This window comes from Coloeus monedula (genome assembly GCF_965178545.1).
Source record: "Coloeus monedula genome assembly, chromosome: Z".
NCBI lineage: Eukaryota > Metazoa > Chordata > Aves > Passeriformes > Corvidae > Coloeus > Coloeus monedula.
Window position 1 is genome coordinate 31,685,826 of NC_138822.1, and position 22,219 is coordinate 31,708,044.

At 39.3% G+C, this 22,219-nt stretch overlaps 1 protein-coding gene across 1 annotated transcript; it reads left to right on the forward strand.

The window, feature by feature from the left end:
• Positions 1 to 872: 872 nt before the first annotated feature.
• Positions 873 to 21,125, forward strand: FAM169A (family with sequence similarity 169 member A; the record flags this gene model as incomplete). The annotated part of the gene is made up of 12 exons (XM_082301837.1): positions 873 to 1,010; positions 2,515 to 2,614; positions 3,678 to 3,763; positions 5,103 to 5,274; positions 5,974 to 6,153; positions 7,589 to 7,717; positions 13,447 to 13,553; positions 15,901 to 15,955; positions 16,311 to 16,449; positions 18,591 to 18,750; positions 19,633 to 19,839; positions 20,592 to 21,125. Exons 1-12 carry the CDS (start codon positions 876 to 878, stop codon positions 21,123 to 21,125), a joined length of 2,004 nt encoding a protein of 667 aa, XP_082157963.1. The 5' UTR covers positions 873 to 875.
• Positions 21,126 to 22,219: the final 1,094 nt, after the last annotated feature.

Here is a 22,219-nt window from a genome sequence, read left to right on the forward strand (position 1 = left end):
ACACCAGAGTAGGTTCTCATGAACTTGTGTTCATGCTTCTGAGAGTTTGAGTCATAGTTTGAAAGCAGCTGAGGGGTCTGTTTCTGTGTAGTTTTATAGAGCTGGAAGAGCCTTACCTGGAGACCACACAGTGGATTCCAGGAGCTCTTGCTCATTTTAATTGGATGCTCCTTTGACAAGGAAAATTTGAATCTAAGAGCTTTCAAGGAGTTATTGCCGCTATGGTTTGGCTTCAGTGCTCTAGTCTTGTCTCATCACCTCCTTAAAGTGTCTTTCTTTAGTCTGTTGTGGGCTCTTGTTTTTAATGAGCTTGTAAAAGTTTCTTTTCACAGCTGAAATGCTTTTGAAAACAACCACCTGTTAGGCATGCTAACTGGCCAGTTGCTCAGAAAAATCCTGAGCAATGTTTTGGTTTCTTCAGAGATGGATTTAAATGCAAAGTCTCAAATTAACTCCATCTTGTTATCATCTGGGTGGTTTACTTTTTGTTTATCACCTGATTATAGCTTGACCTTTGGCATCAAAAACATAATCTGGGAGAGAGATAGAACTAAGTCTGCCACCTCAAAGCAGTATGTACTTGTGCTGCAAACATGGGGCTTTTATGTTGGAAATCTGCCACGACTGAGGTATAGGGGGATATATAGGCTAATCTCATCCTTTACTGCTTATGAGCACAGATTTGATTCTTTTACGGGTTGGGTGTTAATGGTCATCCCAATTAATTCTAAATGCCTGGAACATTTCTCCTTTCTGTCATGGATATAGAAGGCTGTAGTGAACAGCAGAGTGTGGGTGTTCAACAGTCTAATTTATATGTGCATTGTATGTTTCAAACAACCTATGTTAATAATGTTGCTTTATTTCTCAAGAGCATGTCATTCCCTGTGGATATATTGAACAATTACAGTCATGAGGACTTGGAGAACTCAGCAGAGGACTACCTCTTTGACCTTCGCTGGGGGAATCCAAACTCCCCAGAATTCTTTTCTCTGCCAGACCGCCGCAAGGTAAGAACCAACGAATTCTGTAATACTGGTGTTTTTAACTCCTTGTAGATTTAAGATTTAAGATATCCAGTCCTATTGAATTTCAGAATTATTTTATCAAAGCTTTTGTATTTTCCAAATTCAGAATCTTTTGTGTTAAACTCTATTTTTTTCACTCTGTAACTGGGTTTAAATCTCTGTATCAGTGACTGCATGCTGCTTCTAGGCAATGGATCTGCATATATTGAGTAATTTTTGAAAAACCAAAAAACCCCAACCCAACTATAACCTTAAATCTTCAATTGATGAATCAAACTCTTACCTAAAACCAAGTACCTCACACATTTGCAAAAACCTATCGTCATCACTAAGGAGTTCATTATTTACTTAAGCTAACTGGCTCTTTTTGTATCTCGGTCCTTCAGTGTTCTTCGTCTTTGGGCTCAAGTTTTGATTAATGAGGTTCACTAATTTCAATAGTGGTTACTTTTTTCTTTATTTGAAATATTTCATGCTGTTATTGAGCTCTAGTAAAGAATAGCTGTGACACTTCTATGTTTTAAACCCTTTTCCATTGTGGAATAAGTTGGTCAGTGTTGGTTCTGTCCAGACAAATGCTTCTATTAGAACTAGTACCAATAAAACCAACAGTGAATAGCTTTAATCAAAATTAAGTGATCTGAGAGGATTTTCTGTGGGATCTAAAGGACAGTACTGCAGATTCCTTGGCAGAAGCAGAGCCTTGACTATTTTCCTGTATTTATGCAAGTGCTGCATGCCTAAATATATGCTTGTATTAACATCCTCATTTGTGACAATAGCATGTCATAATTTTAAACTGGTTAAGCAAGTCTGTCTACCCCACCATTCATGTCTGTCAAGTTTTTTATACATTAATTTAGTAGTGGAAACATGTGAATTTAAATATCAAAATGCATTTCCACAGAGGTACTCAATTCCTTAAAAGAAGGTTATTTGACCCTTTTCATGTTTTTTCTCAGGAGCAAAATCAAGTAGCCGACTTCAGAATTTTTAACATGCATGTGATTTAAGGGAACAAAACCCTTTTGAATTCGCCTTCCCACGGTAGCGCATTAGAACTTGCTAACAAACACAGTTTTGCTCTCCCAGTTTGTTTCAGTGCTTGACTGACTGCCTCATTCTTCTGTTGTCTTTGACAGCTTGCACAGTTGGGACTGTTGAAGGGAACATAAAGCTGGCTCCTTGCACACCTTACTTCAGTTGCGCACACAAATGCAAGCTGTTGGCAGAAGAGAGCTGTAACAGTACAAATTACTGTAGCTAAATCTGCCAGAGCTTGAGAGTCAGAGCTCTTTAGAATGTTGTTTGTCTCTAAGAAGAAATGTCTAAAGTAAGGACTAGGGTCTGATGCTTGTCTTTTACAGTTAGCTGTTAAGGACCTGACTTTCAATATTCATCTTGTTTACCTTGATAAACATTCTGTTTATTTTACTACTGTTGTTTTAGCAAGAATCTATTGAATTACTGTACATTCTTGTTTCAGGTTCCTATTAGCTTGACATCTGTGGGCTTCGTTCCTCTTTATGGTGAAGAGCAGACACACAAAGTTCTTGCACTCTTTGCACCATGGGACTCGCTCACAGGTTTCATTTTAAGTTCATTATCTCTCTCTATTGCTATATCTTCTTTTTTTGTGAAAAATACATGTAACCAGGCCCTTGCTCATTTCATGCTACTGTAGCTCCTAACTTTACCACTTGTGTTTTTGTTCACATGCTATTATTTTTTGTTGTGGGTTTATATACACAAGTGCTAGAACTTTGCGGACTAATCAGGTCAGAACTGGACCCAATGAATTCAAAAGATATGTAGCAAAATATTGTGGTGCTTGTCTGGATCAGTACAGTATGTATCTCTTGATCTCTTTATGTATGCTTCACCTCTTCAAAAGGTATTTATTGAACATTCCTAGCATCTATTAATTTGCCCATGAATTTAGATGCTCTTTATTAATAGGAATTGATCAGCATGATGTGTAAATTTGTCTTTAGCTTGAAGTCCTAGCATACCTCTGGCAGAGATGACATGGGTTTTGTGGGTTTTCTCCTCCCTTTCTTCCTTCCTTCCTTCTTCCTCCCCTTCCAGTCCTCCATGTTTCCTTCTTCCATTTAGTGCCATGTATATGATTGCCAAGTTTGCCACAAATAACTATAGATCACACTCTTCCTGACTGCTGCTCACATGGCCATCAGCCTTTTTACATTCATCTAATTCCCTAAAACTTGCACAGTTTCAATATCAATATCCATTAGCAACCCAATAGTAAAATACACGTATGGGTGAGACTCATCTTGACAGGCAGAGTTTTTAGTGGAAGGAGATGTCAGAGCACTGCATTGAAGGATAGTGCTTATGTCTGAAAAATAGTTCCTGTGTATCATACTGCAAAAAAAAAAAATCATTAGTGTTTATTAGTCTCAATTACCAGAAGAAGTTTTGGACTAGGGAGCATTTCATATGGGTGGGGTGCACAGTGCCCCATTTGTTGTGCTAGGGTAGTAGGAGCTACATTAGTACAGTGCCACCTAAAAGATGCTTGATTTGGTTATTATGGTGTTCTTCCTGATTATTTAGCAGCTTTAATGAATATGTTTCTTTTGGAATGGTAAGAATCACTAACTTTTTATTTCCCTTGTTTCTTTCAAGCTATAGCCCTGTATCTTGCTGACCAGTGGTGGTCAATTGATGACATTGTGAGAACATCTGTCCCTGCTAGACAGGGGCTTCATCAGGTAAAGCGCTCCAACATTCACCTAGCAATCAATCTTATTATTCAAGATAATGGCAAATAGATAGTGTGCAAGATATTACATGTTTTAATTTCATTTAGATATGAGATGCCTGTTGCAAGGGAGTAATAGAGGAATAGGTACTAGGGGAAAAGGAACCTCAATGTGAAGATAGTGTCTAGAGCAAGAAAGACTTTTGTACAGCAGCTTCATATGTAGACAGCTTAGATGTTAGCCGTGTTACCATTTTTCTTTACTCTTAAGAATATTGTTATCTGGTTGTGTTGAAACATCTTAGTATAATTGTGTATTGTACCGTAGCAGTACCTATTGGTCTTATCAGGAGACTAGTAAACCAGAAATACTGTCAGGAATGTGTTTGACAGAAGTGAGTTGGAGCTTGTGGCTTGTAGTGGCAATACATAAGGTTTGGAAAAGTTAGTTGCCTGGTATCTGCTTTATTGTTCGTCATTGACTTCTGTTACCATTATTTAACCCTGTGTAGCATGGTGTTTTCCAAAACTGGAAATCTGTGTTTTTCCAGGGCTTTAATTTGTATCTGCTCATGGAGTCTGGGCACTTGTCTTCGATTATTGCAATTTTAAAAATTTTCTATAGAGAGTTTGGCATGTAGCCTTTCTTTCCACATACTTAATGGTAGGAGAATCAGAAAAGCTTAATCTTTTACAAGGGAGGTAAGCACTGGAAGAGAGCATGGTTCCTCCTTCCTTCACAGTAAGTAGAATAGTGGTGAACTCAAATTTCATATATAAAAAGAGCCTTGCAGGACAGAGAGAAGGATATTGAATTCCTTACTTCATGCCACAGAAACTGTTGTAACTAGTGTTTTCACTGCATCATGTCCTGTTGCCTGCCACTCTATCAGCAGTGATTGAGTGTGCCAACTCCTGCCACCCCGAGGCTCATAATTTCTCCTTTGTAAGGCTTTGATTACCTGCTAGCCTGGGAATTCTGAGGCTGATGTGCTGCTATTGTGTTTGGTGAATGTTTCTGAAGTCCAAAAATAGTTTTGAATTCAATCATAACATTCCCACTCCATTGCCCTTCTCCCAGCTTTTGCACGTTGGATTAGGAGTGACATTGAAGTCATGGAATATCCTCTTGTGGTAGTGATTTGTACTTAACCTATTGCAATGGCTTCTGAGCATCTCCTTGCCTTATAACAAACCCCAGAGGGTCACCCTGCTTTAGAACTTACAGCCTTCCCTTGAATTCTGTCTGCAGCTGTGTTAACTGGCAGCTTTGGAAAATGAGGTCTCTGATGTATGGGTATTAACTGATCTGACCAATCTTCTAAAATGTTTCTTCTGTATTCCCTTAGGTGAAGTCTGTTGGAGAGAGGGTTGTTCTCTATGTTTTGAATCGAATTATCTATCGAACACAAGAAATGGAAAGAAATGAGATCCCATTTCTCTGTCATGGTAGCAGCCACTATGCTAAGATCATGTGGAAAAAAGGAGAGGCTATTGGGTTCTATTCTGTTAAACCTACAGGTAGAACACTTGAGGACTGTGGGATATGGGCAGTAAAGGGGAGGAGATAGAGAGCCTATTTGAAGGATATTGTATTAGCAGGCTTTATAAGCAGGTACCTACATGTTGTGACTATCTGTTCTATCTTTGTTTAATTTAGGATAATATGTTGTTTATGGGAGAATTTCAATGTAAAATGTCCTAGGGTTTTTTGTGTCTTCATTTAAAAAATTGGAATAATTGTTTCAGTCTTTAAACAAGAACTGAATTAATCTTCATAATTATCATGAGAAGTCATGTAATCAGCATAAAAGTATAATTAAATAATTTTGTTTTCTCCTATCCCTTCCTCCATCTTTCAGCTTCATTTTTACTATAGTTTTCATATGGAACTGTATAGTGAGATTTCAAAGTGAGCCTTTCTTCTGTCTTATCTATTGTTTTCTGGTACTACAGACTTTTTCTGTTACATTATTCAATTGATGTATCTTGGCAAGCTTATGAAGCTTGCCCAAAAGAGATAAAAAATTACTAATAGCAATTATTTATTTTTAATAAAGTTATACATTATTTTTATAAGTTTACTTGCTCTTACCATTATATAGTTTGGAATTTTTATAACTTACAAAAGTATTTATTTAAATATGCTGCAGCACGTCAGTCAGCATGCAGTTATGTCATCCATACTGATGGATATTTTTTTCCCTCTGATTATTTCAGGAAGTGTTTGTAGCTCTCTTCTTCATCAGAAGTATAAGTTGCCAGTGCTAGACACAATGTTTGTTAGAAAGAAACATCGTGGGAAAGACTCTGGGCTAATCATGTTGGAAGACTTTGTGGATTCCTTTACTGAAGAGCCTCTTGGCCTACGATATCCACTGTCACCGTTCATGTATACAGGCAAGCTCTTTAATTTTTTCTTTGGATCTTCTTTGTGGTTTCTTTACATATCCAAATGAGTACTGTCATTCAAGTTCCATGTTTGTGGCCTCATCCTCAGGCTCTACATTAATTTCTGCGCTTTGGTGGATGCTAAAAATCCTGATTTGTTTAAGATGAAGTAGTTCCTGATTCAGTTTTTAATCCTCTGTGTAAAACTAGGTTATTTGAACTCTGTTGGCTTTCTGCTACTGTGAAGTTTACCGCTGTCCCATTTCCCCCAAAAAGCCTGCAGAATGGGCTGAAGTGTTTCTGTGTGGGATCTAAAGTGTATCTGCCTTGTTGCACCTTTTCCTTGCTCACACCTAAATGTCATGAGGTTGTTTAACTCATGCTTTCTCTGAACTTCTGGTCAAGAGGACATACTAGGCTCTCCTTTAACTTGTGTATGAGAAGGCACAGTTCTAAAATACAAGGAAAACACTTATGGTTCTTCCTTTAGCAACCTAGGAGGCTATGTCATACAGGAAATTACATGGATTCTGGAAACTATGTTCTTGGGACTGTGTTCAGACAAGAAGCACTTTTCTTTTGCCCTGTTTCTCAAGGCATGTTCTGTTCTTGGGCCATTTGCCAGGGTTCCTTCTATGAACACACTTATCTGGCCTTCTTAACCTGTAGAAATGTTCTGCTTTTCCAAGCAGCACAGTCTGTCGCTGGATCTGGTAGGACCTGATTTTTAGGCTTCAAGGAAAGTTACTTGAGCAGAATTTAATGACCAATTCATTTCTGTGGTCAAGAAATGACACAGTGGGGATCCTGTGCTCTGAAACTGTGCATCAGTAGTGAACCAGGTGAAAAATGGTGGTTTTTCTAGGAACTGCCAAAAAATGATGTTAAAGCATGCCTGTTCACCTGTATATTTGATACAGGTATAGAGAGAAAAGAGATGGAAGGACAGCAACATAGGAAATATTCTAGAAATGAACACTGATTAACCATTCAATGGTAACATGTTAAGACTCCCAGGGAGTGCTTTCACAGGTGCCTACTACAGTGTGGGGTGACAAAAAACACTTGACTACCTCCTCTGCTTAAGAAAAAACCCTTCTGTCTTAATTTGGATCTTGTAACTGGCAGGAACAGTGACTAGTGAAGTTTCAAAACTCTCAAGTGGGTACCAGGAAAACAAGAAAATTTAATTCATCTTTGTTTGCAGTTTAAGATAATAATGCAAAGTATTTAAACCTGAAGAAAGGATTAATTAAGAAGGATGTGTAGGGTAAAGCAATATTGTTTATTTCAGACTCAACTATTTAGTTGAACAGTTCTTTCTGTTGTTGTTTGTGTATGATGGTAGATTGTGAAGTAAATTGATTTCAGATAAACTTTAAAAAATAGGTATATCTGAGTATATAGTATCTGTAACATAGTTTTTTTTCTTGTGTTTGCTCAGCTTGTAAGCAGTACCTTGAGAAGTACCCTGAGGATAAAAACCTTTTGTGGCAAGTGGAGGGAGGAGGAGATTGGTTCCAGAGAAAGTCTATTATGTCTATAGTGCAAAAGGAAGATCTCAAAATTGCAGGTATGGATTCGTTGTTTTGTTGTTTTCTGGCACTTTATAAAAGTTGAACAAACACTCTACAAGAGTGACTTCTGTGAACACTGAGTAGAAACTAGCAGTAAGATTTCTATTTGTCCTGAGACCTGTGAGATCATATTTGGAACAGTGTTGTGGTTTAACCCCAGCTGGCAGCTAAGTACCATGTAGCTGCTTGTTCACCCTGTCCTCTCCCACTGGGATGGGAAGGAGAGTCTGGAAAAAAAGTAATACCTATGGGTTGAGATAAGAACAGTTCAATAATGGAAATAAGATAAAATATAATAAATATAATAAAAAAGGAAACAGAAACAGAGAAATAAAACCCAAAAGAGAGAAGTGGTACACAATGCAGTTGCTTACTACCTGCTGACTGATGCTGAGCCAATCCCCAAACAGCCATCAGCCCCTCCTAGCCAACTGTTCCCAGTTTATATACAGAACAGGATGTTCTGTGGTGTGGAATATCCCTTTGGCCAGTTCAGGTCAGTTGTCCTAGCTATGGTCCCTCACAGAGTCTTGTGCGCCTGCTCACTGGCAAAGCATCTTGAAACTGGAAAATCCTTGACACAGGGTGAACGCTACTCAGCAGCAGTGAAAACAGTGTGTTATCAACATTATTGTCATACTAAATTCAAAATACAGCACTGTGCCATCTACTAGGAAGAAAATTAATTCTTTCCCTTCTGGAAGTGGGATGATATCCTCTCCTTATTTTGTGTGTCTTTTATGTCATGCCCAGGTTCCATTATTTACCCTACACCATTACCTTTCCTGTCTTCTGTTATGTACACATACATCACACACATGTATTATTCCCTTAGTCTATAGGTGTAGTGGTTTGGTCTAAAATACTCATTACTGTTTATCTTCTGTGAGATAAGAATTAGGAGAAATGCAAAGCAGGCACCAAACTTGAAAGAATATAAAGAAGTTTATTAACAGACCTAAAAGAAGAAAAAAAAAAATCATACCACCTTCAGAACTCTCCTCCTCCCCCCACCTTCCTCCCTTCTCCCACTGACAATGTAAAAAGACAACCCTTAAGATGTTCAGTCTGTTTACCTCTTCCATAATAACCTTGTTCAGTCCATTTAGAAAGAGAAGTCTCTTCTTGCTCATGCTATGAAAACATTATCACAATGAGACAGCCGCCCACTTCCAAATATTGTTCAGTCCATTTAGGAAGAGGAGTCTCTCTGCCTGTGTGTGAGTCCCTTCCCCCTGACTTGCAGCTTTTCCCACAAACTGCTTTCGAGGGTCCACTCTTGAAGTTTTTTAAGGTTGAGCCATTCAGAAACAAAAAAAGAGGCCCTTCTCCTTCCCTGGGAGCAAAGGGTCTTCCTCATCTTCATCGTTAGGACTATCTCTGGGAGCATCTCTAGGAACTGAGGTTTCTCCTTTCCCGTTTGGAGCAAAAGTCCTCATCGCTTCCATCTCTCCCTGTCCAAACTTCTCATGAAATTACAGCTGCATCAGCATCTGCCCATCTCAGCACAGGTGCTTTTGCTCACAAGTTGAACTGAACACTCCACCCCCCATATCTTCATGAAATTACAACGGGATACTCTGATATATCATAGCTTCACAACAGAATTTCAGCTTTAAGCATCTCCTCTCTCTCTTCCCTCAGGTTTTCAGCTCTTCACGGCAATAAAAGGGTTAATCTCACCTCGGCCTTGCAGCTTTGCAGCTGGAATGTTGAATTTTTCTTATCACAGTGGAGAGGGGGGAGAGCCGAGCCGCTCCGGCTGCCCACGGCAAGGCAGTGGGGGGGGTTCCACGGCTGGAACAGGTCCATGGCTCCAGGATGGCCGTGGCCCAGCCCAGCCTGGCCCAAGCAGGGCCTGGCCGGGCCCGCTGGCCCCCACACGGGGCCTGCAGCCACCTGTGCCAGCGCCGGAAACGAGAGAGAGCTTGGAGGGGGAGTTTGTCTATTCTTAAATGTGGATCACAGAGGCGGTCACAACTTTAAGTGGCTTACAGAATTGTCCATTTCCAAACTGGCCAGCTGATAGGCTCTATCAGGTCCCAGAGGAAACTATAAGCACCCCTTAGCAAGGACATCCCTTCCGGGACTATGCTTGCTAACCTATGACAATGTCCTATCCCTCTAAAATGTCTGTTGAGTTCATTTAGTCCATGACTTTGAGCTCCATCTGTCATAACAGTCTTTCAGGCCAGAAAAGATTTTGCATGAAGCTAGATTGTTACATGCTGGAGCCGGTTCTGCGTACATCACCACTGCACTTGCTTGGTTTAATGAAGTTAATTCTTCATTGGTCTGGGTGATTTTTACTGTAATACTCTTGAAATGGCAATTGAATGGGAATCAGGTTCAGATCCCAAAATTCAGAATGGTGAAAGCAGGTGCTGTGAGGTGCCCAGTTCAGTGATGGGCACATAACCATGAAAGAGACAGTAAACAGTGTTATATTGCAATAAACAACATGCAATTTAATTTTTTGGCTACCCTCACCCAAAATCCAATCCCCATAAGGAATGCAAAGGACTTCTCCATCTCCCTGCATTACCTTGTAAGTGGACCCAGGTGCTTGAGCAAACTCAGTTTCACAAATTGTTTTGCCTTTTCCTGAAGCAGGAATAACCCAGACTGTTTTCCCCTGTGTATTTATGAGCACTACAGGAAATTCATCCCTTTCTACAGTGTGTATAAGTTTGGATTGTGCTGCGCCAGACTGACTGTCAGATTCCCTAGTGTTTACTTAACAGGTGGCTTCTGCTAAATGTGTGTCCCAATGTTTGAAGGTCCTGCCACCCAGTGTTCCTGGGTAAATGGGTAACAGTCTGTTGTATAATTTCATTCTTCTGGAGGCTGGTGCCTGACAGAAAGCATGATATTCCCACTCAATGCCGTGGTCTTCGCCTCAGTTGTCTATGATGTTGTTTGGGAAAGGAACCCACTAACTTTCTGGAATTTCTGGGACACTTTGTCACCTTCTTAGGGTTTCCTTCTTAAGGCCCACTGTTCCTAGTGGTGATATGGAGTACAGGCTATGTTCTTTCTCCTTTAGTGGTTGCTTCCACCATTGAAAGCACATGACACTTCCCTTGGCAGTTTTGCGGGGGTGTGATATAGTCTATCTGCCCAGTCTCACCATATTTCTATTTCAGCTGTCGTTCTCCATACTAGAGAGGCTTTAACCACTTGGCCTGTTTAATTGCAGTGCATGTTTCACATTCATGGCTAATCTGTGCAATTGTGTCCATGGTCAAGTCCACCCCTGGATCATGTGTCCATCTATAATTTGCATCTCATCCTTAATTATCTGAGGTGTCATGGGTGCACCAAGCTAGAAATAATTTTCCCTTCTGTTCCAATTCTGATTCACCTGAGTCACTTCAGTCTTAGCCACCTGATGCACTTTCTGGTTGTTCTGAAGTTCCTCTGTGGCCCAATTCTTGGGTGTGTCCATCTCTACGGTATTTTCACAACCAGGTTCTCATCTAGAAGGCAGTATCTTGTTACAATGTGGCAGCTCAGATGGCCTCACCTTTGTGCTGCCAGTCGCTCTGCTTCCATCACTGCAACCACCCCACAAAGCATTTTCCACTGCACATGAGTCAGTATAGAACTAAAATATTGGCCATTTTTTTCATTCAGCAGTGTTTAAAGCCAGCTGGATGGCTTTCTCCTCTGCAAACTCGGTTGATTCACCTTCTCCTTCAGCGACTTGTCACAGGAGACTCAATCTCTGCTCCTTTCCAACAGTGTGGCAGAAAAATCAGTAAATAAGGCATATTACTCCTCATTTTCTGGTAATTTATTAGACAGGGTGTCCTCTTCAGTATGGGTCACCTTCTCCTGTAGCGATGTTCCAAAATCTTTTCAGGCCAGTCCTTGATCACTTTCAAGATTCCTGGACAATCTGGTTGGTGCAGTATTGCTGCTGGTGCACCATTGTGGTAGTGACTGGCTCCTGATATTCTTCAACAACCCCACAACAGAAGGGTCCTCTGAGAGAAGAGGCCAGGCAGACAGCTGCTTAAATTTCCTCTGTCTCCAAGGCAGCCAGTGATACTCTTTTGGGCCCTTGAAATATCCTCTCCTGAGATAGTCTGTGCCAAAGATGCATGGAGCCTCTGGGCCAGTCACAGTGGTATGCTTCTGCCACTCATTCCCAGTCAGGCTAGTCTCAGCCTCCAGTATAGTCAGCTGTTGGGATCCCCCTGTCACTCCAGAACTACAAATGCTTGATGGCATTATGGCACACTATGCACTAATGCTATTAGAGCCTTATTCTCCTGTGGGTTTGACATTCTAGGCCACTGGATCCACACAGTCCAGTGAACTTAACTGATCTTCTTCTCCCAGTGATGGGAGGCAGGGGCCCTCTAGTACTGGATATAGAATTCTCCATCCACTTCTTGTGAAAAAGGATTAGAATTCTTCACCATAGAATCAGAAGTAAGATTAGCCATTCCACTGTGCCTGGGGAACTGCCTGCTGGAGACTGGAGCAGCAATTTTCCCGGAAGAATCCACATTTGTTATGTTTTTCCTTGCAGTTCATGTGCCCATACCTCTAGAGTGGAGGTGGATTTTCCGTCTCATTTTTCTCATATCCTTTCTAGGATTTCTAGGTTTACCCACAGGTAAACCCACAGGATTTTAAAAACCTTGGTGTGTACCTACCCTATATCCTCTTTCTTGAGCAAAAGAATGCTGTTAATAGCTGTGAATACTGTTAATAGCTGAGATACTTGTCTGTACAGCTAAGGAGTAGAACCTATCTTCTTTTTGTTGCTGGAACTCCTGGAGCTGTTTTTAATACTTTTTAAACAGGTTTTTTCACAACTGAGAGGCAAGTCCATAGGTAGGCAGAGAGATTTTCTTTGTGGTCCCAGAGTTAGCAAGCCGCTTCATGCACCATAGGTACTTCTTCATCTCTCCAGGTCATTAATGCCAATGAGTTGGCACATGATGATAGTGCGCTACATATGCAAGTATCTACCATGTGGGTTATGTGCACTGGACTTTGTCTAGATCTGTATGTGACTGCACATTCTTTGGGTCATAACAAATCATCTCTAGTACAGCTAGCTCCCTCAGGTACTAGACACTTCTCTCACCATGGTGGTCCACTTGCCTGGGTGACATGGAATGTCTTCCTTGAAGACCTTTCTTTCACAACTGAGAAGCAACTAAGTGCCACACACCTGCTTGTTCCCCCCTTACTGGGGTAGGGAGGAGAATCTGAAAAAAATGTAAAACTTCTGGGTTGAGACTGGAACAGCTTAATAATTAAAATGAAATTAAACAGAAGCATAATATAACAAAAATTATAATGAAAAGGGAGACAACAAAACCAGAAAAATAGAACTCAGGAGAGAAAATTGGTGCACAATGCAGTTGCCGTGACTAGCCCCTCCCAGTTTATATACTGGGCTTGACATTGTTGTATGGAATATTCCTTTGGTCGATTGTCCTGGCTGTGTCCCATCCCCAGCTTCTTGTGCACCTGCTCACTCAGCATAAGAGTGTGAAAAATGCTTGACTTAGGTTAATGACTATTTGGCACAACTAAAACATCAGTGTGTTATCTCACACTAAATTCAAGACACAGCACTGTAAGAGCTACTTGGAAGAAAAGTAACTCTATCCCAGCTGAAAGCAGGGCAAATGGTTGATTGTTATATAAAGGTACTATAATTTTCTCTTTCCCTGTTTCCTCTCTTAAATCTTCACAGGAGAAGCCTTGAAGAAGGAAAATAAGAGTTTGCAAGCAGAGGATAATTTTTGTCAGTCCGCAGTATCTGAAGCAAGTGGACCAAGGACTGAGGTAGAAACACAGCTAAGTGTAGGTACACAGTCTGTTACCTCTTGTTTCAATTGCATTGTTACTGAAAAACAAGTTATGAGAAATTATTTTTGCCCATATCATTATAATTGAATGGGCTCAGGACCATAATGTATATAAAGAACAAATGGTTTTGTTGCTTTCTGTGTGGGTGTAATGCTTCCCACTGATGTAATGCTAATGACTAAGCTGGGCTGGTAGTTTTTCAGTATTTTTGTTCTATTTTTGTTTTGTTTGTTTGCTTTGTTTGGTTTTGGGTTTCTGTTTTGGTTTTTTTTGGTTTTTTGGGTTTTTTTTGGGTTTTTTTGTTTTTGTTTTTGTTTTGGGTTTTTTTGTGATGGGGCTACCACCACGTAGACAGTCTGTGCCACAGCTGTCAGGGCCTGCAATCTGAGCCATTTACTAGCAGATTATGTAAAGGAGATTATTTCAACTGTCTCTGAGATTAAAATGTTTAGAGAGGCTGTTTTTAGAGGTACGTGTCCATGTCACAGTTCAATACAATGGCAAATATTAAGTTTGCTTGGAGAGTTATACATTGTCCGTACAAAAAGACTGCAGCTTTCTTTGTATTTCATATAGCAACCAGATTACAGCTACGCGTGGACGTGTGGTCATGAATATATTTGGGTCATTGAATATTATGAAGTTCTTCCTCTATTTCATTTGTGTTCTGAGGCCACACAGGATGTGCTTGGCAGTCATTTGTAGCTCCAAATACCATGAGCATGGATTTGTGTGCTTTAGGACTTGTCTGTATTATTGACACAACCGTGCTTTCATAGAAGTCAGTGCTTTAATTAAAAATGGGAAATAATGGCTAAATCAATATTCTCAGCTATTAATATTTAAACTTTAGATTTGGAATTTAAGTCAAGTTTTCCCAATTGAGAAAATTAGTATTTCCCAAAGCAAAATGGACAGAAAAATAGTGATGTTTTTAATCTCTCAATGACCAGACGCAATAACTCTTAGTTATCTTTCTTTTGTAACAGTGTCTTTAACCTCATCCCTGAGTTTTAGATAGATTCCAATAATGATATCAGCGAAATTATCTAAAAACTTACATATTTTGGTTATAGAGATATATGGGTATACTTGCAGAAAATAGCAGATTGATAGTAGTTCTTTTGATTTTTGTTGCTGTGAGTTAAGAAGTAAAACCCTGCCTCTTGCCTTTTTCCAGAGGAAAAGACAGTAGATACCGAAGTGCCCCAACTCCTCATAGGTTGGTAAAACTGCTGGCAGCTCTACAATTGGCATCTGCAGTATCTATAAGCAGTTCTGCAATGGTTTGAAAATTGTTGGACCATCTAAGAAAAGAAAATACTCCACCTTTCCCCAAGCCATGAAAAAGCATTCCCCAACTTTAATGTTCAACTTTTTGCTTAATGCTTCCTATTTTGTGTGTTTTGATTCTAGAAGCATTTGTTGTTAGTCTACAAATTCTTATATATTTGAAATTCACTTGAAACTACTTCAAACAGCAGAATGTAGACATTGCCACTTTTTGCTGGTCTTCTTCCACAGTACTGGAAGTGAGACTGGAGAAGTGGACCACGATGCTGATAATTGCTGTTCCAGATTACTATTAGCAGCTAAGAAAAACCAACATACATAATTTTATTTTAATGTGTACAGCTTGTACTCACTTTAGTGTATCAAGTGCTGAATCCTCAGCTAAGCTGCAGAAAAAATTTAAGTATTGGGATGGTGTGGAGAAACAGGAGACAAAAAAGCTCTAGGGCAAGGGACCCAAGCAGCAGCCTCTTGTGCGGACTATGCATGTAAGCTGCATTACTGATGCATCACCAAGTTCTGTTTTTTCCCATTTTTTACATGGCTTGCCATATCCTGTTGCATATAATGATAAAAATAAAACTGTAAGATAGGATACAAGTATAAAAATAAGACTTTGAAATTAAATTTTGCCAACCAGTGTAGTGTAGTCCCTTGGGTTTATACAGAAGGGGGAAACAAACAGAAAGAGGCTCCTATAATTGAATTACATGGGCACTTGTTATAAACAGAACTGTTAGGAAAAAAACTTCGGTAGCATTGTTTATAGTGACATGTCACTTTCAAATCTTATTGTGTACATTGAGGCCAAAAGTAAAACACAGAAAAACTAGTCATCCATTACATAAAGATAAATTTAAAAAAAAATACTAGATTTGTTGAGGCAGAAGACTTAGATATAAATGAAGAATTATTGTAGCTGCTGTTTTATAGGATTATTACTATGAAATAGTGCTTTAGGAAGATGCAGCCATAGGTAGGATTATGAAGCTATTTTCGTCAATTCAAAAAGTTTTAGAATAACATTAGCTTTGCTTTTGCTTCACAGACTGACTCTCAAAAAGGTAAAGAATCAACAGATGTCCATGCAAGTACATCTGAAGGTAAAAATAACCTTGATTATCAGTATTGCAATTACTGTAGATCAATAATTTTGCAGGCTATTTTACAGCTTTACATTTTACTTCATTAATAAGTAAAGTATATATAATAACAGGCCTTCCTCTAAGGTGCTGAGACTCAACCCATTAAACCTTAAGAGGAATTCAGATAAAATTGTTATGAGTCTTGGTAAAGAGACTATTCAGAAAAAAAGTACCACAATGAAATGCTGTTTTAGGGGCACTCAGTTCCTTTCCTGAACTATTTTGGGTGGGGAGGTTATATGAATATCTTAGACTGAATTTGTTCACTTGAAATTTTTTTTTTTTTTTTTCGTGTGTATGTTATTCTCCTAAGACCCTAACACAGCTCATGTTTCCATCTGGACACGAAGCAGTCATTTAAAGCGTCAGAGGCTAAATAAAAACAGACAGGAACCTGGATCTGAGACTTCCCAAAGAGATGAGGAAAGTGCTCTTCAAGTGTCCAAAAGCAGGTACTTGGAGCCTGTTTTTACTGATTTCTTACTTTGTTGCTTGGGCAGTCACAAACTACAGCAGTGTCTCAGTGTGCAACTGGTATTTCTTCTCCATTCTTCCTACTTTACTTGCTTGATTTTAAAATTACTAAAATAAAGTCTGATACAAGAAAGGAAGAAAGAAAGAAAAGTGAGGCATCAACTGAAGAATGATTGCACCAAAGTGTAGTACCTGTGAAAGCTTAGTAGGTACTAGAAGTAACAGGAAAACAGTGAAGGCTGAGAGTGTTCTGTTGTAACTGAATCTGTACAATGGTAAAAGTATTTGTATTCGCAGCATAGTTTCTTGAGATAATATATCTGGACTTGTATCCATAATACTCCATAATACTCTGTGTGGTCTTTGAGGAGGTATCCCTTCCTGACTTCTTGTTACAGTTGGTATATTGCAGTAAAATATGGTCTGACTGGTCAGTTTGGGAGCTGGTTACTGCTTGTCAGCTAATAACAAGTGTTACACGGAGCCATATGTCTTCGAAGTAAAGCCTTTTTCTCAGACAATATTTTAAACCGTCATATCTGATCTAACATCCTGAAAAAAACAAAACAAAACAAAAACACTTCCAGTTTAAATAATGTTAACCTGTGTAACAATTATCAGATGTGGATGTGAGGAGTAGTATGACTTGTGTACCATAACAGTTCTTACAGGACAGGGCTTGGAGTAATAATTTGCACTGGCTTCCATTCAGAATACCCATTTTAAGTAAATAAATAGCCCCTTCGTCCCTCAGACACATTGTGCCCACCCCATCCTGCTCCATGTATATGTCTCCCTCTCATTCTTTTCCAAAGAAACCTACTTCAACCCCCGAAGCCTCTTTTGACAAACTGAAGATAACTTGATCATTTTCTAGAAAATCACTCAAGCTTGTTCCATTAGGTTTCTTTAAGCAGAATTAGTTTTGGGGTTTTTTTGGGTGAAGTTGAGGCCTTCAGCTAGGTACGTACTGCCTAATTTTTGTGTTTAAATTACTCTGTGGAATTACAGATAGTGTATTGCTGCACTGCACTGTCAATGTACTTCCCTACGCTGGTTCAAACAGGTGAAGTGGCACAGTTTGATGCTGCTACAGCTTAAGAAATGCTGTGACTACTAATGATTTTCTAGTTGGTATGTGAGAGGGCGTACCTGATACTGGATGTCAAATTTTGGGCCTTGCAAAATTGTGTCAATGAGGTGTTGCTGTTACACAAGATGTTACATGGTGTTTTTAGGCAGAGCTAAGAGGAATGCTAAAATGAAGGCAAGGGAACAGGATATCAGCTTGGTTCTTTCCTTCCATGCACATGAACAAATGAAACAGGGTCTTCTGTTGTGGACTTTCTATGGAGTCTATGGATTTTCCTATCCTTCATCTCAAGACTGGCACATAGGACAAAACCCTCCAGTGCTGCCTTTACTATGAGATAACAAGGCAGACTCCTGCAAATAGATTGCATGTACTTTTTTCTTTGCTTGTATGTAATAGTTTCAGTTAATCTAAATTTTGTCATCTCAAAGATGAGAACTGAATGTTTGAGTTACTGCTATTACCTTACAGTACTGGGGCAGTGCATTAGCACTTCATATTTAGCTGTTTGCTAATGTAATCTCTAGCTGATGGCAACTTCTTCACCCATAATGTGTTTATTGCCTTGAATTATTTTCCAGTCATGGTCTTTGTAATATCTGTATTTTCAATGATTATACAAATATAGTTTTTCATAATTCCTAAATTTGAAACTGTTTCTACAGTGGGGTTGGGGGGAAAAAGAAGCTGCTGCTTTTCTTACCCCTTTGTGGCTTTCAAATATGTAATACTTCAATACTTTCTAAATTTAAAATAACAAACTTAGAGAAATTTCAGACTTCTTTCCCATAAAATGGAAGTAAGACAGATATCATTTTATAATTGCCAAAGCAATTTTTCTAGTTGATATTTTTTTTCCTAATGAGGAGTTAGCCATTTTTAGATGCATTTAGTTTTCTTGATCCGTATTTCTGATGGCAAGCATGCATTACAGCACCTTATAATAGGTCATGAAAGAATTTCTCTGCTGAGATCACCAAAATTAGATGTATCACACTAAAAGATATATCTTAATACCTGCTACAGGCCGGAACTTCTTGCATCTGAAAGCTCTGAAGACTTAGTGGAAGTGCCTAAGGTGGATGCTGTTGAGAAGGATGAGGAAATAATTGTTGAAAACGAGGGCCAGTCTGTATTAGAAGTGGAGATGCATGTATCGCCCTCTGAGAAACAAAGTGAGACGGAGGTGAGCTGGATGGAATAGCAATAGCAGATAAATTTGGAATACAACTACAGTTTCTGTTAAATATGGTCCTTGCTACCTTGCTCCATGCAACTCTCAGCTCTTTTATTTTTTGCACCAGTGCTTCGTTAAGAAGTGTGTCTGAGAAGTTAAGGCTAGTACAGAATTAATTTCAGGGAATATTTCACTGTACGTATTTTGAACAGTAGAGTTTATAGATCTTCAGTAAGGTGAGTTTCTAACTTGTCTACCATCCTAATTTTCTTCATTGATTTCTCCTAATAAGAAATTCCAGGGAACTGGAATAACGTCAAGATCTGACCCAGTATCTCTAATTTAAATAAAAAACCCGTTTATTTGACCAAGTCAATAGCTGGTATGCTTCAGTGACTTCTCTTGGCTCTTTTTGCTTCTCCACTTAAACCTTGCCTGTTGGATTTAAACTTGATGTTTAAATCCAACTTCTATCTTCACCTTGTTAACAACTTGAATTTAAATTTCTGAATATTCTTTGTGCGTAGCAATGCCCTCTGGTTTTTATGTTCTTACTGGTGGATGAGAAAGTGGATCATATGCATGTTGGGATCAAGGAGGGACTGCAGCATGCATGCATGTGAGATGCACAAAAACTTCTTGTCTTGGCTCCTAACAGTGTAAGCTATGGTCAGAAATTTAGTACAGGTGACAACAACAAACTAATACTCTGGTTAAGTTAGCTAATCTACATTAAGTTCTACCTTCGCAGTTCTGCCTTCTCAGCTCTAGGTGTCTGAGCTATCTGCTTCTCATATTAAGCTGCAAATTTGGATCACATATATGGCAATTAGTGCTGGGGAACAATAGCTGGGCATACTCTTGACTTACAAATGTGACTTATTTTTTTAGGAAATGCCATCAGAACCTCTTAATGGTGAGGTAGCAGAAGAAACTGGTAAGACCTCACTCATGGCTGAAGGTGAAACAATAAATGAAGTTCCAAGTGGCGAATCAAAATTGCTGTCTGAGAGTCAAGGAAAGGAACCCGTAACGCTGTTTGTTCCGTTAATTCTTGAGGCTCCAGCAAAACCTCCAGAAGGCACTGAATCAGAGAAGGTGAGAGAACTGAAACAAAACGTGAAGTCATTTTTACTACAAATTGTATGTATCTTGCAGGGTTTTTTTTTCTTTTGTTAAGTAACAGATAGCAAGTAGCCCCTAACATTGCATGAAATTATTGGGAGAAGCAATAATTAGGCCAGATGATGTAAATCCATAAAGAGAATACACTAACATTTCTGTCTCAATGTGCAGAAGTGGGACTTACATGCATGTGATACCCAAAAGAAAGATATGTTTGCAGCAGTTTGTCTTGAAACTGCTGTTTCTCACTAAAATACTGCTTCGAGTGAAAAGCCACATACTTATTTTGTCTAGCAATTCTTGCCTGATGAGGTGTACAAATAATCATCTACTGCTAAAATGCCTTTGCTTTCAGAACACAGATTTTACTGGTTTTTTATTTATAGTGCAAAAGGAGATTATTATATGCTAGCAAAATGATAATTACATTTGTCTAAAATAATTTTTTTCCTTGAGATTCATATCAGAGTGCTTTTTCTGTACCTCAATACTATTTTGAATAATTTGAAAATCAGAGAGCAGCTCTGAATATCAAATGCAGGTCACAAAATAGTCTTGTGCAAAAAGGAGGAAAGGATTGTTTTATCAAGCTATGTGTGTAGAATTAAAAGCCCACTGAATGCTGAAGTATCCTCTGAGGTTGCTAGCTAGGGGCAGTAGTTGTTCAGTGTCTTGTACCTTCAACTAATTGTCCTTTTGATTGTCTTGGCACCCTTCACCCATAGGTTTTAAATGAAAATGATTCAGAAATGCTGACTGAGGAAGTTACATCAGTAGAGAAGGAGGGCACTGAAGAACAGCAAGAACCTGAAAAGACCAGCACTGAAGATGCAGCTGCATCGGCATCAAAGGAAGAGCCTTCTGACAATGGCCTGCCCAACTCTGTGGTAACTGAATCAGCAGAAGAATCTGTTTCTGAAAACTTACCTTCCTCATTAGAAGATCAAAATGAGGAAGCAGGGCAGAACTCACAGGAGGCCCCTGCTGCCTTGAGTCAGAGCTCTTTGGTAATGGTTGAACTTGAGGGTGTTTCTTTTCAGCAGCCTTCTGGACAGGAAGCACAGAAGAACCAGTTGGAAGAGCCCTCAGAAGAGTCTCCAGAGCAGACGGATCACTACATGCAGACAGTGGCAGAGAGGGCTGCTGACAGCAGCTCTGAGGAAGCAGAAATTGAGGTACCCATTGTAGATCGGAGAAACTTGCGAAGAAAGGCCAAAGGCTACAAAGGTCCACCCAAGAAAAAAGGAAAGCCAGCTTAAAAATGAAACAGTGATAATTCATCTATTTATAAGAAGGCTATTTTGTGTAAAACATTAGGGTGTAACTGCACCATATCCAGCACAGGACACATTTGTTTAAAATTCTGGGTTAGATTTCCTCTTGAGTTCATCACCTTTCCTCAAGTTTTGGTTTGTTTGTTTTTTAAATTTAACCACTAGAAATTGAACTTATTCATAGTATGAAAATAAATAGCCAGTTTCCTCCCTTCATAATGGATACATGCTGAATAAATACAGTTGTGCTATCAAAGGGAACAGTTTGTATATTTGAGGTGGCAGTCATGGAATTAAAATGCAGTGTGAAATCCTGGCCCTGTCAAGGTCCCTTATATTGCTATAGACTTCCATGTCACTGGACATCACTCTAGATAATAGTTTTTTTTGATAACTTTGTGTTCTCTACTGTGAAGAAAAGGAGAACTGAAGAGAAAAGGAAAAATCCTTCTTTGCTTCTTGTTCCCTTCCCACAGGCTTAAGAGATTAAAAGAATGTAAGATTCTTCATTCTAGGTCTCACAGTGTACAAGAAGGTGTAGCTCAGTAGATCAATGCAACGTGAGCAGCACTTGTCTTTCAAGAGAATCACTTGAAACAGCTGAGTTGGTAGAACCCTGTGCAGTATCTGCCGTAGAGCTTCCTGATAATGGATTTCTTGTGCAAAGATTAAGAGATGCCTACGCAGTAAGCTATTTGTAGCTTCCGAAGCAAGCATTTTGGTAAGCCCAAGTTTTTCCAGAGTGTATGGAATGTAGCCTCCGTATGGAATCATTTGAACTGCCTTCCTAACTACTTGCATGTGTTGAGTGGATAGTTGATTACTTGTTGCATTACAGGAGAAGGATATGACAACTCTTGATCTTGTTTTGGTCCGAATGGAAGTGGTTCTTTGTGTTTTCCAAATACTTGGCTGGTGCTGTGGGGTAACTATTAAGATGTTGTGTCTTCCAGGTGTGTGACTCCTGTGAGCACTGACATTTCAGGTGGTTGTGATATTCATTAGTGTGAGTGTTAGTGGGTATTTCAGCAAATGCTTGTTTGCCAAACTTCTATGCCTTTAGGAGTTAGTGGGTGATA